Source organism: Aythya ferina (genome assembly GCF_964211825.1).
Source record: "Aythya ferina genome assembly, chromosome: 22".
NCBI lineage: Eukaryota > Metazoa > Chordata > Aves > Anseriformes > Anatidae > Aythya > Aythya ferina.
Window position 1 is genome coordinate 6810690 of NC_140320.1, and position 15031 is coordinate 6825720.

The 15031-nt window shown below is 54.3% G+C and overlaps 1 protein-coding gene across 4 annotated transcripts in view; it reads right to left on the bottom strand.

Annotated features, from left to right (window-relative positions):
* SIK3 (SIK family kinase 3) overlaps positions 1–15031 on the bottom strand; it is a 68044-nt gene that overhangs the window by 31533 nt on the left and 21480 nt on the right. For all 4 annotated transcript variants that reach the window (XM_084495945.1, XM_084495943.1, XM_084495944.1 and 1 more), the window contains exons 2-3: positions 6299–6415; positions 3819–3882 (exon numbers count right to left, since the gene is read on the bottom strand). In XM_084495945.1, coding sequence (XP_084352071.1) covers positions 3819–3882; positions 6299–6415 — 181 coding nt within the window. The remainder of the gene's footprint in view (positions 1–3818; positions 3883–6298; positions 6416–15031) is intronic.

Sequence of the window (15031 nt, forward strand, 5' to 3'; positions counted from 1 at the left end):
CAAATACACACCGAAAACACTCCAGAAGCACAGGACACAAACTGGGTCACTCGGACACACTGCACAGCCCAGAAAGGGATGGGGCCGCTGGGTCCCACGGCCTTCAGGCACACACTCAGGCAGAAAATGCTGCTTCCCCTTCTGGTGGTGGTGCTCAGGCTGCATAAAAACTTCCAGGTTAGTCGTGAAATTGCACATTTCTCGAGGAGATGGGGAGCGAAGGCCCGTCCCCGCACCCCGCACGTAGGCGCAGTGCTTGGAGCAGGCTGACATTTCTGCACGAGCTCCAGAGGAAGGATAGGAACAATGAAGCTACAGAATGCTCCACATACCACCCAGGGCAACTGTATGCCAAAATTAACTGTTGCGAGCTTAGTCTGCAGAAACCTCTCCTGCAGAGAGGCTCCAGCGATGGCCCAGCTGGGCTGCCAGCACGCCGACCCCCAGCACGCCGCCTCCAGAAGTGCAGATTCTTGCTGCTGGGTCCTGTGCGCACCAAATGCTTCTGCCATCCTGCTCTTCTGGATCTGAGAGTGCACGGAGTTGTTCCTCGGAGTGTTTTCCATAGAATAAGCAACAAATTATTTCGTTTCACATCCCTTAAAATCAGCGGTTGTTCTCCTGGCTCACATGAAGAGCCTGATACTACCCTGCATTAAAAGAAAAGTTAAAGGTGATGGTGCAGAAAGCATGCTTTTGGACTAAGAGACAGGGCTGGGACACAAATTCCACTTCCAACCCCTAGACAGACTCCCTGCGCTTTTAGTTGCTTACTGTCTGGAAAGCAAACGCCGCCTAGGCTTTGTGTCTCCTGTGGGGTGGATTAGGTCGAATTTGCAGAGTAATTGGTGACCTTGCCATCTCAGAAGCAGTCCGACCTTCCCACGACGGCGCTGTTTTGTTTGGTGTCTGCCCAGGTCACAAAAAAGCTTCTGCCAAGCTGTCGGGAGGACACACGGAGGCAGATGCAGCCTCCCCTTTCCAGCGCCCACCAAGCCCAGCGCCCTTTTGCTGAGCAGCCACACAGCCCCGCTTTGGTCTGCAAGTTATTTGGGACTGCAGATTATTTACAGTATTTGTAGTAAGCAGCTAAAAACTAAACACACTTTCAGGCTGTTGTTTGACCTCCACTAAGAAGGACACTCGAGAGATGTGGCACAAAGAGCATCCTCTGTTTAGGAGGAGACATTTATTTGTTCGTGGTGCCAAATCCCCAGCCCGGCCACACGCAAAACATGCACAGGGACAGAAATAACAGTTTACATTTTGCTGCTTAAGTCCCTGGCGAAAACAAGTCTTCTCCCTGATCCCCGTGCCCTGCGATGCAAGCAGTGAGTTACGAAAACGTTTCCAGTACCAGATGAATCAAAGCCACGGCGCAGCCTGGCCACCGAAGGAGCCACCAGCCGTGCCACGGCCCTCCTCCTACTGGAAATTCAGCTGGAGGACACATGAAGCCCTCTCAGGTGCTCACTGAGGAAACCTGCAAAGCTCAGACCGACGAGGGACCCGAAAGGCAAGCGGCCAGCCCCAGCAGCCAGTTAGAGGCACCGCCGTCCCTTCAGCTACAAATTCCATCCCGTGCTACTGCCTAGGTGACATTTACAGCTGCGAGGGACAGCTTAAGCCTTCCACAGGCTCTTAAAGCCTCAAAGGGAAATAACTTAGCTTTGCCTCAAAGAAACGTGCAGCTCCCAGCGCTGTAATGGTGCAATTCGGGTTAGACGAGGCGCTCAGCCCTACAGCCAGCGTGCAACACGCACAAAGCCGTGGCCAGCGCGCCCCTCACGCACAGCACGCCCCTCCTGCAGCTCAGCACCCGTGCAGACATTGAAAGACAACCAAGAAAGAGATGAACAACTGAGCACAAGAACGTTTAATACAGAGAACCACCCCGTGGCCAGAAATAGCAGTAGATAACACAAGGAAAATCGAAGTTTTTTCTCATGTGCCCTTGCCCCGGTGCAAGTTTTGGATGCTCCAGGAGGGTGCGGGGGATGTTGTTTGGGTTTGTTGGCCACACAGGGAGGAGCTGAGCTTGGGAGCTGTTCAGGCTGTGCACACAGTGCCTCTCCAAGCCTGCCTGAGATGCTGACCGGAGTTAAAAGTCACTGTACCATGGAGTAAAACCCTCTCCCTCGCCAAAAGGCACCACTTGGCCCTCTCCGGTCGGTGACCGCTCTGCACGCCCGCCCAGCGATTCCCAGCCAGCCTCCCAGACAAGGCCCAGGTACTGAGGAGAAACACAAGCAAAACGTTATCCTCAGCAAGCAGCAAGCCCCAGCATCCATCCAGCAGGCAGCACCAGAGCAGAGCACGAGCGGGTCCGAGGCCAGCCCGCAGCGCGATCTCTGCCGACACCACGAGGACGCGAGGTCCTTCTGTGCTGGGGGTGCCAGCAACGGCAAGGAAACATTTCCAAAATGGGTTGCTGCTTCCTCCCAGCAAATTGCTTCCTCTGCTAGAACAAAGTATTAATGGCTACTCAGGAAACCCTGATTACAAAAAGCTGAAACTTGGTTTTTCCTCTCGCTGCTCTGAGGGCTCGCCAGGCCTCGTGCAACACCCGAAATGCAAAAAGCACCCGGGGAGGGCACAGCCTCCCGGCCACGGACCTGAAAAACATCACAGCTACGGAGTAACTGGCAGTGTGTGAGCTACCTGCTCCCTGCTCTGAGCGAGGATAAGATGCTGGGCAGTAAAATGGAAATTAGCCATTCTAATGAGCTGAATTTACTACGGCATAAAAGATTTCAGAATGCAATTAGATTTTCACTTCAAATCATGTAGAGGGCTATTTTTGTAACCAAGAGAACTCATTCCAAGTTTGTATATGAGCTTGCACATAGTTCTGGATTTATAAAAAGATGAATTGTCTCTGCCAAATTCAACAAAAGAGGGAGAAAAAGTAAAAAGGAATTCATGCTTTTCTGCAGCGATCCGCACACAAGTGAAGTCTCATAACCACCAGCAGTGTCTAATAAACATTCAAATGACTTTACTGCAATTATGGCTTGCTGCACAACATAAGATGAGTTTCACAAGCCCTCGGAATTGCTCAGCATCCAGCACCAAGATTAATGGTTGAGTAAACAACTGGAAAACTCAGCTGGATTAAGTCAGTTTTGTTGTTTTAACCAGGCAATCCACAATTCCCAAGCATCGGCCACTGCTCGCTTCTTCCTTCAGCTGGCCCCTTCCCGAAGCAGCAGCTGAGCAGCACGGGCGATGCTGAGAAGGAAGCACAACGACCATCTCCAAAGGTACCCTTAGCCTCGTGCAGTGGCGCTGCACAGACTCTGCTTTTCCTTTAAGGACTAGCTTCTGTGGTCAGAAAGCTCAGCCAAAACCTCGTTAGCAGACAATGGAGTTTAAAATGGATGTGACCAATATATGCTAAGATAACATCAGATTGACAAAAGGAAAATACACGGGTTTGAGAATGAAATACTACAGAACTGCAGGACGGCCTTTTTTTTGAAAGCGAACGCACGCCAGCATTCGAGCTGTAGCCGACAAGTTTCAGAGGACTTGCTGTGAAGCAAAGCGCTCAGCATCACGTTTTCTAAAATTTAATCCCAAAGTCAGCACAAAAGAGGAGCAGCACCACCTGTCAATGAAACCCTAAGAAGAAACGGAGGTTATGGGAGTTATTTTTCCATCAGGTATCATTTATTTCTTTACCCCTCTTGTCAATGGAAAGTTCTCAGCCTGAAGGGCATCTCTCAACTGAAACAAGAGAGCGTGGCAGCTATTTTCAGTTTACTGTAGTTAACCAAGTACATTATCTGATTGAAGAATGCAATAAATGTACTTACCAAATATTTCCCCTCCGCTAGCGTACTCCGTCACTAGATAAATCATCCTCTCCGTCTCCATAACCTGGACACAAGGACAGAAAAGTGACAGATAAGGAGACTGCTCCTTTTCGCGCGAGGCAAACTAATGGAATTTTTTTATTCTTCCTTCCAGACGGGCAGGGAGAACAGGGACGAGGAGGGAGCGAAGGGCTCGGAGGAGACCTGGTGAGGGCACTGGGGGCAGAGCCAAGCTGGAGAGAAACTGGAGAGAGCCAAGGGCTGAGCTTCAGAAGGGACCACCTAAGTGATGAGCCCCACAGCCCTGCCACGTCCCAAGGAGAGGAGGAGAGGGACCGGGCAGACAGAGGAACAGAGAAGGGCAGCAGGGCCCAGCTCAGGGCTCGAGGGCATCCAGTAGCTGGTGAGCGCAGCCCTGCCAGCGCTCGGGGCACCTGCAGCCCAGAAGGACCCCAGGGGTCCAAAACGATCCCTATCAGCACCTGGAACTGGGAAAAAAAGCACACTGCAGGGCACTATGTGCTAGACAAAAAGCAGCACGTAATGCCCATCCTCAGCCACTGGGCCCCACGCTCCAAGGGTGGCTCCGAGGGCTGCTCTGTGAGCGGATTACAAGATCTGCCTGCGGGCAAGCACATGCTGGCAGCGTTTTTCGAAGCTTTGTGTTGTTTATTTAACGAGCCTCACAGCTTTGTCAGGGGGAAAACATCACATTGCATCACTACCAGGGCCTTGAGCCTCTGGTAGGGGCACAACAGGTGAATGCTGTTTGCACAAGCAGGAAAACATTGGGGTTTGTTTGGGCTTTTGTCAGGGCGCGTTTCAAAGACAAGTGGAAGTTTGCCTTTTAGCTGGGATGGGCAATTATCTCAACAGAGAGACAAGCAGAATCTCTTATGACCATTATTTCCTTTCTCTCCTTTTTCACTTACACTTTTCAAGTGCTGTAAGTTCAAGGAAACATGGTTTTTAAACTCGGATTCCTGATGAAAAACTGGGACAGGCTTTGAATTCCCAACTCCAGGTTTCAGGAGTTTTTATTTAAAAAACAAAGTGCCACAGAAAGTACCCTTAAAGAGCACCCAAATGAAATCTGATGCACAGCAGGGACTCTCTTCTCAACTTAGCAAAGCCAAGCCACTTCTGTCACTTGGTCGGTATCGTATCAAAAGCTTTAGATGGAACAAAAGAGATTGCAATGTTGTTATTTGTTGTTTTTTGAAAAAAAAAGCATCAAGGAAGCAGTTTGCAAAGAAGCATTCCCTAAGTACCTTAAAATGTCGGAATTCTGGAGCAGGCATCTCACTTTTGGCTGTTTGGCCAGAACAGGTAAACATTAACCTCTCCCACGTCAACTCCACTTTAACTCTTTGGAGTCAAAATACCTCCTGTAACTGTGCTTACGTCTATCAAGCCCAGATCAGGAGCAGCCTGGTCTTGAACCAACAAGAGCTGATTCTAGGAAATGGCAGCTTCTATTGTGGGTTATTTAACTTCTCCCTTCACATGCACACGTCAGGATCACATTGCAGAAGGAAATAACCCCAGCATCTTTCCCCCTGAATTTCCAGTTTTCACATTCCAGCTCCGTGCCTGCGAGCCCTCTGGCAGCTGTGTTGCTGCGTTGAGCGGGGTGGCAGTCCTGCAGGCACTAGGCAGGGCCCTGGGAAGGAGCCTTTGTCCCACAGCTTCCAGAAATGGGATTGTAAACAGAGGGAAACTGGTAGAGCTCTCGATCACCCGTTGGTTGTCAGTCACTGTGTGAGCCCTTGAATCAGGAAGGTTCAGGGAGGGAATCTTTCATCAGCAGCTTCCAAAGCAGCATTTAGCGTTTCACCAAGGTGTTGGTCTCCTCTATTTCTTTGCCCCCATCACTCTGCTCGCCTCTGGCTTGTTGCAGCTTCCTTGCTGCTCTATTTGCCCACGCAATCAGAGGGGCACCACCAAAAACGTGCGTAAGGAGCACCATGCGTGGATTCTGCGGATGTTGTTTGCAGAGTGAAAGCGCCAAACAAGTGAAAAGTCTGCAAACAACTTCAAAAAAATCAACAACAGCAGCGGCACCATTGCTGTTGATCACCTTCCAGGAGAGCCCAGAACAGCCCAGCAAGTCCTCAGAACCAGAGGGCAGCTGTGCAGGGAGTGAGGGCAAGGGAGCAGCACGCTTTCGGTCGGGCAGGCGGATGGACTCCCTCTCTCCCTTAAATCGAGCAGGGGAGCCCACATCCGGTTTCAACTGGGAAACTGGAAAGCACACAATAGCCATAAACAAATGGCAGGGGGCCAGCCCACAGCGGAAGTGTGATCTCCCAAAAGAGAGAAGGATTAGCCACGCTTTTTGCCTGCCCCCCTCTAATCGAAGCACTTTGAGACCTTGAAAACAAAGGACTTGAGGGCTGGAGGGGCAGTTCTACAGAACAGTGCTGCATGGAGCACAGCTGCAGGGCGCAGGGATGGAAAAGCCACCAGAAAGCTCCTACCTGATATAACCTGATGATATGTGGGTGGCAAAGCATCTTCATGATCTGAACCTCTCTGAAGATCTTCTTCAGATTCTCTTCATCCAGCTGCGTCTTATCAATTATCTTGATAGCAACCTAGCAGAAAGGAAAAAGAGAACCAGGTTATTTACCCAGTCACTTATTTAGAAAAGCATTTTTAAAAACAAATAGTGCATGTAAGAGCCGCCTGTGCTAAGCTCTGACCAGGGCATGTAGTCTGTGCCCCAGAGAGCCTGGGATCTCCGAGCAGCCTACCCAGTCCAGACAGCCTGCCATAAATTGGGCAGGAAGAAGCTTTGTTTCCTAATTGTCAGCGTGTTTTCTCTGCAGTGGGCACCTCATTAAGGCAGCAGTGCTGCAGCAGGCTGCGGGACATTTAAGCTGTTGCCCATTACCGCAGCACAGCCTGCTCAGAGGCACCCAATGCCGTGCTGAAAAGCAAATTATTTCTAAACTCGTGGATATATTGCAAGCAAGTCCAAGCATTTGTTCAGTTTATTCGAGTCTCCTCGATCGTGTCAGCTCAGCCTTGCCACAGCCATGTTAACTTACCACTGAAGCTGTGCCCCAGCAGCCTGAGAGCTGCAATTCCTCGGCATGGGGAAGGGGCACGGAGCAGCTGGGAGCTTGCCAGCAAGCCTCACAGCGCAGGAACAGCTTCCAGGGGCTGAGGTTTGGAGGCAAGTGGAACTGGGAACCAGACCTCGCAACCCCAGGAGCCCCTCGAGCAAAGGGCAGAAGGAATCTGCCCAAAGCTGTGGAGGTGGGGACGGGAGGCACCGAAGGCTGGGAAGGGGCAGAGGCAGCAGAGCGCAGCCTCTGGCACCAGCCACGCCGTGCCTCGCTGTGACAGGGCTGAGAAACAGCAGCACGGCAGGCATCGAGCAATCCTATTTATTTGCACAATGTTAAAGCAGAAGTGCTCTCTAACACTACGCTGAGATCAGTTAAACAAGCCTAAGTGCTTCCAGTCGGCTGCTCTCCCGGACGTCCCAGCCCCGGCCAATTCCTCCCTCGCCTCGGCTGGAGGCTCCCCGCTGCTCACGGGCACCCCGGGGCCCTAGAAATAAGTGAGGGGTCGCCCAAGAGCAGAGGAATCTCTTCCAGGAGGCCTGGCGGAGGGGCGAGGAGAGGCAGCTCCAGCCCGTGGGACATCCCCGGCAGGAGGCTGCTCCCAGCGGCAGGGGAAGCCCTGGGAGCCAACTGGTGCCGCAGAGCCTGGGCCGCCGCGGGCAGGCTGCTCTCAGCAAACATTTGCACTGCTGCTTCTCAAAGCACGTGTCAGCCTTGGATGAAATCCCTTCCTCCCCACCAGCCGACGTCAGTGCAAGACGGGAGCCGTGGCACGCCGGCCTCGCTCCAGCTCCGTGGGCTGCGTTAGCAGCCAGCAGCAAGCTTCCTCGTTGGGAGGCCGGGCTTCACCTGGGAGAAGAGCCGCTCCTCCACCTTCCCCTGCTTGCTTTCCCGAAGTGACTTACACAGCTCCTGTCAAGGAAGGCTGCAGGATCATGCAAAGGCCTGGGGAAGGGCATGCAAAGCAGCGCTGCGGGGAGGAACGCTGCCGAGGCACAGCCCCGAGCTCAGAGCCCGGCTGCAGAGAGGCCTGGCTCTAATGGCTCCAACACACACAGACGGCGGCTGGGGATGGGGACCAGGGCTTGGGCCAGGGGCACGCCGTGCACGAGGTGTGCCTGGAGCACGTGCTCAGTGCTGGGAAGGAGGGGAGGCTGCCAAACCCCAGCCGGTGCCCGACGGGCGGTGCAGCGCGCGCTGCTGCTCCCTGCGCAGGGACGGAGAGGAGATCCAGGAGCTTCCAGCCTTGATTCCAGCAGCAGGAACGTCCCCGTCTGCAGGCACTGACACACTCACAGGCTGTGACACCGGGCCAGCCTGCAGGAGCAGCACCACACGCGCCTGGAGCCTGCCCAGAGCCCCAGGAACAGCCCTGCCCTTCGGCAGCACCGCGGGCGCTGGTGGCAGGGGAAAGCCCAGGCACCAAGGGATGAGCTCGGGGGCCCAGGAGCGCAGCACCAAGGCCCTGCAGCCCTGGGATGATGGCAGGGGCTGGGTGAAGGAGCCCCACGCACATCCTCGGGCCAGCTGGTGTCAGCCCTGCAGGCAGCCAGCAGAGCCTGGGATGTTTCTCTGCCACAAAGCCCAAGAGCAAAGCCAAAGGGTGCTCAGAGAGGCAGGGCACTGCAGGGAGGGGGAAATCCGTTCCCTTAAAGGTCCTGAAAAACCTGAATCACGTGAAAATTAAATGTTTTATAACATTTTTTTTTTTGCCAGGAGGGTAACTGCCCTGCACGCAAGCAGAAGGCAGCAGGATCCCGGAGAGGCGCTAGGTGCAGGCGGCCGTTTCTTCCCCTTGAAACGCTCGGAGCTGGGGAATAATTCGGCCTCAAAGTCACGGAGTGTGCTCGGACAGAAGCTGTACGGCGGCCAGCTCTGGCATTAGGAGGAGCTGGAAGGAGCAGGGCGAGAGCCAAGACCCAAGGTGAGACGGCGAAGCCGGCCCCCACGGCACAGCCCTGCCGAGGCGGCGTTCAAGGACAAGGCTCACGCCACGGCTGGAAAGCTGCAGGGAGTCGCAGGGCTCGGAAAGCACTCGCTGCACGCTCCTCACCGAGCACTTCCCCCGTCCGAGCGGGCTTTCGTAAAGCTTAAAGCAGTAATGTGAAAAGAAACAAAAGTGAGAGCTTCCTCAAAGAGCGAAGCCAAGATGTCTGCCCAGAGACGTGAGTCATTCTCAGGCACAAATATTTAGCTGAAAATCCTCAGGTCCGGAGCGCTCCCAAGTTCCTTACTCATTTCCCCGCTGCGTATTTGCTCGAAGGGAATCTCATTCCCCAGCCTCGTTGTGTGACTCGAGTTGACACTTCTGGCCAGGCTCAAGGAATGCGGAGCATTCGACGGAACGTAACGCTGTCAGTGAGTCCAGGCAAAGCAAAAGAACCGAATTTCTCTGCTTTTCTCCCCAGAAACGCAGGGCGCAGAGATGCGTGCTGCCATCCTGCACAGCAGCCTGCCACGCGTGGCACCCGGTGTGGGTGCTGTCTTCAGCCTCCACCCCCACGAGGCACAAAACGCCCGAGTCCATGGCACAGGAACACAGGCACCAGCCCGAAGATGCCCCCTGACAAAGGCTCCGACTTCGGGATCAAATGGGTGGCCCTCGAGCAAACCCAAATCCAGCCTCAGGAGCCGTAAGGAGAGCGCTGGCGGTTCTGGAGGAGGTCCTTGGAGATGAGCTCCTTCAGTTCAGGTGCCTCCAGCGACGGAGAGAATGTAAAAGGTAAAAGTCTCCTGAAGGAGCCTGGGGAAACCACCTCGCGCTCCGATTTCAGGAAATTCAGAGCTTCCTCACGAGGGTGGAAGTAGGAAATCCCCTCGGAGCGCCCCGCGGCAGGCAGAGCGCGGGGAGTTTCAGTGCTGGGGGCTCACCGGAGCAGCTCCCGTGGGTTTGTTGCAGAGGTTCTGGAGCGCCTTTTTTCCAGGGGGAAGGAGTGGCTTCAAGGCTTTCCAAAACAGACCGAGTCGGTTTCTCCATTTCTGCGTCTCCCAGCTGGCTCGTGTTCCCGCTCCCTTGAAAGATGATTCAGGATTTCACCACGAGAAGCCTGCCTTCGGCGCTCCGCTCGCTCCAGCCAGCCTGGCTTCGTGAAAACCCGGCTGTGGGGACACAGCCGCAGTGAATCCTGCTCTGAGCGAGGGCTTTCCTGCTGCTGGGAAAACAAACCCCGTCTGAACGCACCCTACAAGGAAGAGCTCTCCTTGCAGGGGAGGCCAGTGGGATCCCGGCTGGCAGCACGTGAAGGTTTTTGTGCTCTCACGGAGCACCCAGAAACAACCCCGAGTGCACTGCCTCACCCCGGCAAGCACCACGTGGAGTAGAGAGGGGAGAGAGCAAGACTAAACATCATTAAAGAAAGTACAAGTTAGGCTGCAATTAAAAGTGAAAGAAAACCATAATCTAATTTCTTAGACAATGAAGAACTATAAAAAAACAGCCTGAAAAAATTAACTATTCTTTTATCAAAAGTTAATGAAGCTTACAGGCAGCAGGACCTACGCCAAGTCTGGAGCATACATGCTGCTACCAATTAACAGAATGTTCCCTCCATTTCTAAACATTTCATTTTTTTTTTCTTCTTGGATCCAATTAAAACTTACGCTCGTAGTTTGAAGAAAAGTTAAGTTCCTAACGACAGCAGTTTGTAAAAAGGAGGTGAATGCTTCGAGGTGACTGCAAGCCCGCGGGGAGGTCTCGCCCGTCGGAGCCTGAAGGCTCGGCCTGGCCAGCCCGTTCCCAGCCTTCTCCTTTCCTGGTGCACTCGTGCTGGACACTGCTCGGTATTTTTTGGATTCCCGAGCTGTGCTAGGTGTGTGCGTGCCAGGTAAAAGCCTGGTGAAAAGCCGTGGGAGTTTCAATCAGCAGGGACACGACGGCGGGCAGCTCAGAACAGGAGAGGCGCTGGAGCTCTGGGAGCCCCGAAGCACACGTCGGTATCACCAACATCACCTGCACGGCTCCCTGCTTCCCACGGGAACTCAGGAGGGACAGAAACTGCATCTCAATCCCAAACTGCAAGCTGCTTCACTGCACCCCAAAACACTCACAGACGTTCACTCCTGGGTGTCCCCCGTGAGCTCCAGCAACCTCTTCTGCTCCAGGCTCCTGTTGTTCTCTGTACCCCAGCAAAAAGTTAACCTTAAACAGACTTGAGAAGTTGGGAAGACGAAAAGTGAAACACAAGACTCCAAACTTGGGCCCTGTTCTGGGTGACTTCATCACGCCGAGAGCCCAGGGCAGCCCAGGAGCCTGCTGCTGCTCCTCTGACACAGCCCAGGCCAACGGCACGCGCCTGGTGCGCGGGGAGCGAGCAGGGCACAGCGAGTGTCAGCGTCTGAACAGATGCCCAAGTCCTGGCACAGGAAATAATGCCTGCTCGGAGGAACGCACATTCATACAGACATCCTGTTTATTAGCAAAGTGTGGCTAATGTTCATACACACTTCCTTGAATCAATCCTGTCCTGCCAGCAGGGAAGATAAATTCGGGCTGGCGTTGGAGGACACAGCAGCAGCGGCAGGCCAGGCGGGGTGCCCCAGCACACAGCCAGCAGGAGGAAGAGCTGGGGCAGGCTGCGAGCCCACGGCAGCACCTCCCCAGGTGGCACGAGTCCTCTGCTGCAGTCAGAGTACGACAGAAACGCAATTGAAGAGGCCCAGTGCTGCGTGGAGCACCTACTGGGAGCGAACACAACTTACTGGAGAGTGTAAGAGGGAAAACTGATAGGAAATAGTGGTCTGTGTGCACTGGAAGGAAGCCCTGAAAGAAGAGGACATTTCCTTGTTCTTCAGTGTGGTGACCAAAGGAAAAAGGTCGAGGCTGCAGCTGGACCTAACTCACCTTGCCTGCATCGGGGACTGTTCCAGAGAGAAACCACCTCTTCTAGCTCAGTTCAGTTGTTTCTATGCTGGCCTAAGTTAAAACTCAGGAAAAACCACGCGCTCATTGCATACGGTGACCTTGTGATCAATCTAACCAGTAACAGTTATAAAAGAATATTTATGCTGCTAATTGTTCCCATAAGTCAGCAATTGATCACCTCTGGGTAACGAGCCAACAGATGGCACTGACAAATTGACTGCGCTGAAAAAAAAAATATAAAGCTTTTTTTTTTTTTTTTTTTTTTTTTTTTTAGGAAAAACATTTCCTAGAATTGTTCAGAGGAGTCCTGTTCCAAATTCCTCCTGGAAAGCCCTCAGACGTTCCCTAGATGTGCTGGGGAACGTGCACCGCCCACGTGGCTTGGTTCCTCTCTCACAGCCGGCCCTTCGTGGCACAGCGCACAGCAGGCAAAGCTGCCACCGAGCTGGGGCTGTGGGCTACCAAACGGGCTCACGGGAGGTGCAAGAAAAGCCTGGGTGCTGCGGGACAGCAGCAGGCTCAGCAGGGCAGGCAGCCCAGGGCACGGCTCTTGCTGTGATGCCCAACTCCTGGTGCCAGCCCACAGCACCTCCCCAGGGCACTGCTGGCCTCCGAGGAGCTCTGCAGACCCGGTAAGGCAGCAGGCACACACACAGAGCAAAAGGCATGCTGGCTGCCTGTAAAAACCCTTCACCAGCACGTGGATGCAAAGCTGTATCCAACAGAAGAACTCCGGGCTACCGCAGGTGACGTCCAGGTGAGGAGCAGGCTGTCAGCACAAGTCTGCTTCTACGGGGTCACTCGAAGCGATCTCTGGATATGCAAATAGGTCATTTGGGGCATTTTAGTCATAAGAAAGCATCCAAAAAAAAAAGAAAGATGCACGTCTAACTGCCAGTCTATGCAGCTTGACCCTATCATGCTTGTGACCAAAGCACCAGAAGTTTCTCTTGACAGGCTCAGAGGCAAGAGGCGCCCACAGCTCGCAGTTAGCACCCAGCAGAACCAACCTCGTGGCGATGCTGCAGATAAAACGAGGCCATTTTGCAGCAAAACCGGTGGCTTTTGGAGGTGGCATAAACACAAACACTGGCAACTGAAAGCAGGAAGCTGTGGACCGAAATGTGCACCGAGAAGTTGCATTTGCTCAGGAAGGAAGCTATCACCTTGTCCACATCCCTCGTCAGCATCAATGCTGCCACTTGGCTGCGCAAGGTGAAGAAAACACCGACGGTGTTCTGCAAAAAGCCACCGTGCCCAAAGCCCCCAGGTCTGCTGCGCCCTTAATGCCCTGCTTGTGTGAACGCCGCGCTCTGCTGCGATCTCTCCGTGTCCCGGGGGAGCAGGGCCGGGATGCCAATGCCCAGCACAAAACCAACATTCACGCCGACAGCTCAGTCCGGGAACTGGGGACAGAACTGGGGACACCAGTAAGAAGAACGACCCGTCCCAGCACACGCAGATGTTCTGCAAACCCCAAGTGCTGCAGATTCAAGCCCTGCAGCCCGTAACAGCAATCTTTCCAGATTTTTTCCCCCCTCCAAGTCCTGGGCAGATGCTCGGTGTCCTGTCCCCAAACACCACTGCCCTCTCTTCCTCAGCTGCAGGAGAGGGCCACGCTTGGTTGGCACTCTTTGGTACAGGAGAGGAAAATCCCCAGCTCCAAGGCTCACCTGGCGCCTGTGCCAGCGATCTGTGTTTGGCTCGGAAGCCCTTGGAGCTGCTCTGGTGCTTAACAGATGGCAGGCAGAACTTCGCCCAGGCAAAGCCAGGAATTAGAGCTGGTACGGGAAATTTCTTTTTTCTCCGAGCTGAGGAAGAAAACAAACCCTCCGCCCACCACCGCCAGCCCACACCCAAGGCCGGTATTACTACACGTGGGCACGTCCACGCGTCCAGCCGCAGGTGGCGGGCCTGGAAAACTCAAAACGCCTGCGTCCAGGGCTTAGCTCTGCTGCCTCGCTGCTCTAGGAAGGCAGAATACCCAAGAACCAGCATTAAAGCTTAGGCACGAGGAACCAGGGCTCAGGTAAGAGCTAAGTGAAGGTCACAGTGCAGAACGCAGCCAGGCAGGTGATGGGCTTGCAGGAGAGGGGAAGGGGCCCTGAGCCACGCACAGCGCCAGGGCTCAGCCCTGACAGTCTGCAGAGCCACCTCTGCGGCTTCCACGCAAATTAAAAGCAATCTTGGCACTTCGTGCGCAGCCTGCACTTGTTAATTAGAACCAGTTTTTGCCTGAGCTTGGTTAAGCCAGCGCAGAACCTGATGGAGGTATGCTCCAACTGATTTCAACCGGTTAACCTGTCGGACGCAGGGTGCAAAGGCAGATCCTGGTCAAGCAAGCACGCCCGAGTCCGTGGGCAAGGCTCAGATCCTCTCACTGTGACACGCAGACAGGAACAGGAAGGCCGTGCCCACCTTCCCGACAGGTTATCCCTGACTCCGGGGCCCCATTTCAGGCTGGTTCCTTACCCTTCCTTCTCCCCCCGTGTACCCAGGCAGCTCGGAGAGAAGGAGGTCTGGGAAAGGCCTGGGAAAAATCAGATGACAACACAGGATGTTCTTGTCTTTATCTGCTGCGTTTCCCACACATGTAGAGAAGTGCACATCGCTCTGCACGTAGGAGGGGAAACAAAAAGCAGCCTGCATGCGCTCAGCTCTGCACCTCAGCAGCGACGGAAAAAGCTGAGCATCTGAGGGGGAGAGCAGCAAGGACGTCACGGGGACACGGATCCTGCGGGAGGCCAGGTTGCCTGGAGACAGAGCGGGCAGGAATCGGAGGAAAAGCCAGCGCCGGGGAGAAAGTTGAAACGCCTTTCACAAGCAGAGCTCAGCCCCAGCACGCAGCCACAGCAGGACCGGCAGCGTCCTTCAGCACCGCAGCCACCCGGAGCTGCTCTGAGGACTGTTTGTGACTGAAGGGCTCCTAATTCTGCCATTTGTATCGAACAAAGGTTTTAGCGACCTCAAACGTACATGATATTCCCCTTATTTCACACCCTGAAACACCCTGACGAAGCGTGGGTGCTGCACTACAGCTGGGCACCAGCCAGGTCTGTTCCAAAACTGCTCCAGGTGAGACCCGGCGCATTGGTGCTGGCCTCGGAGGGCTCCTCCAGGCCTCCCAGAGCTGTGCCGTTGGCCAAGGCAGCAGAGGGGAGGGAGGAGGCTCCGGTGAGCTCATTTACAGCATCCGAGCAGTGCCACCCGCACCCCCGGCAGGCTGTACAGCACCTTTCTGAGAACATCCAAAGGAGCTCGCTGCTAGGAGCTGGCAC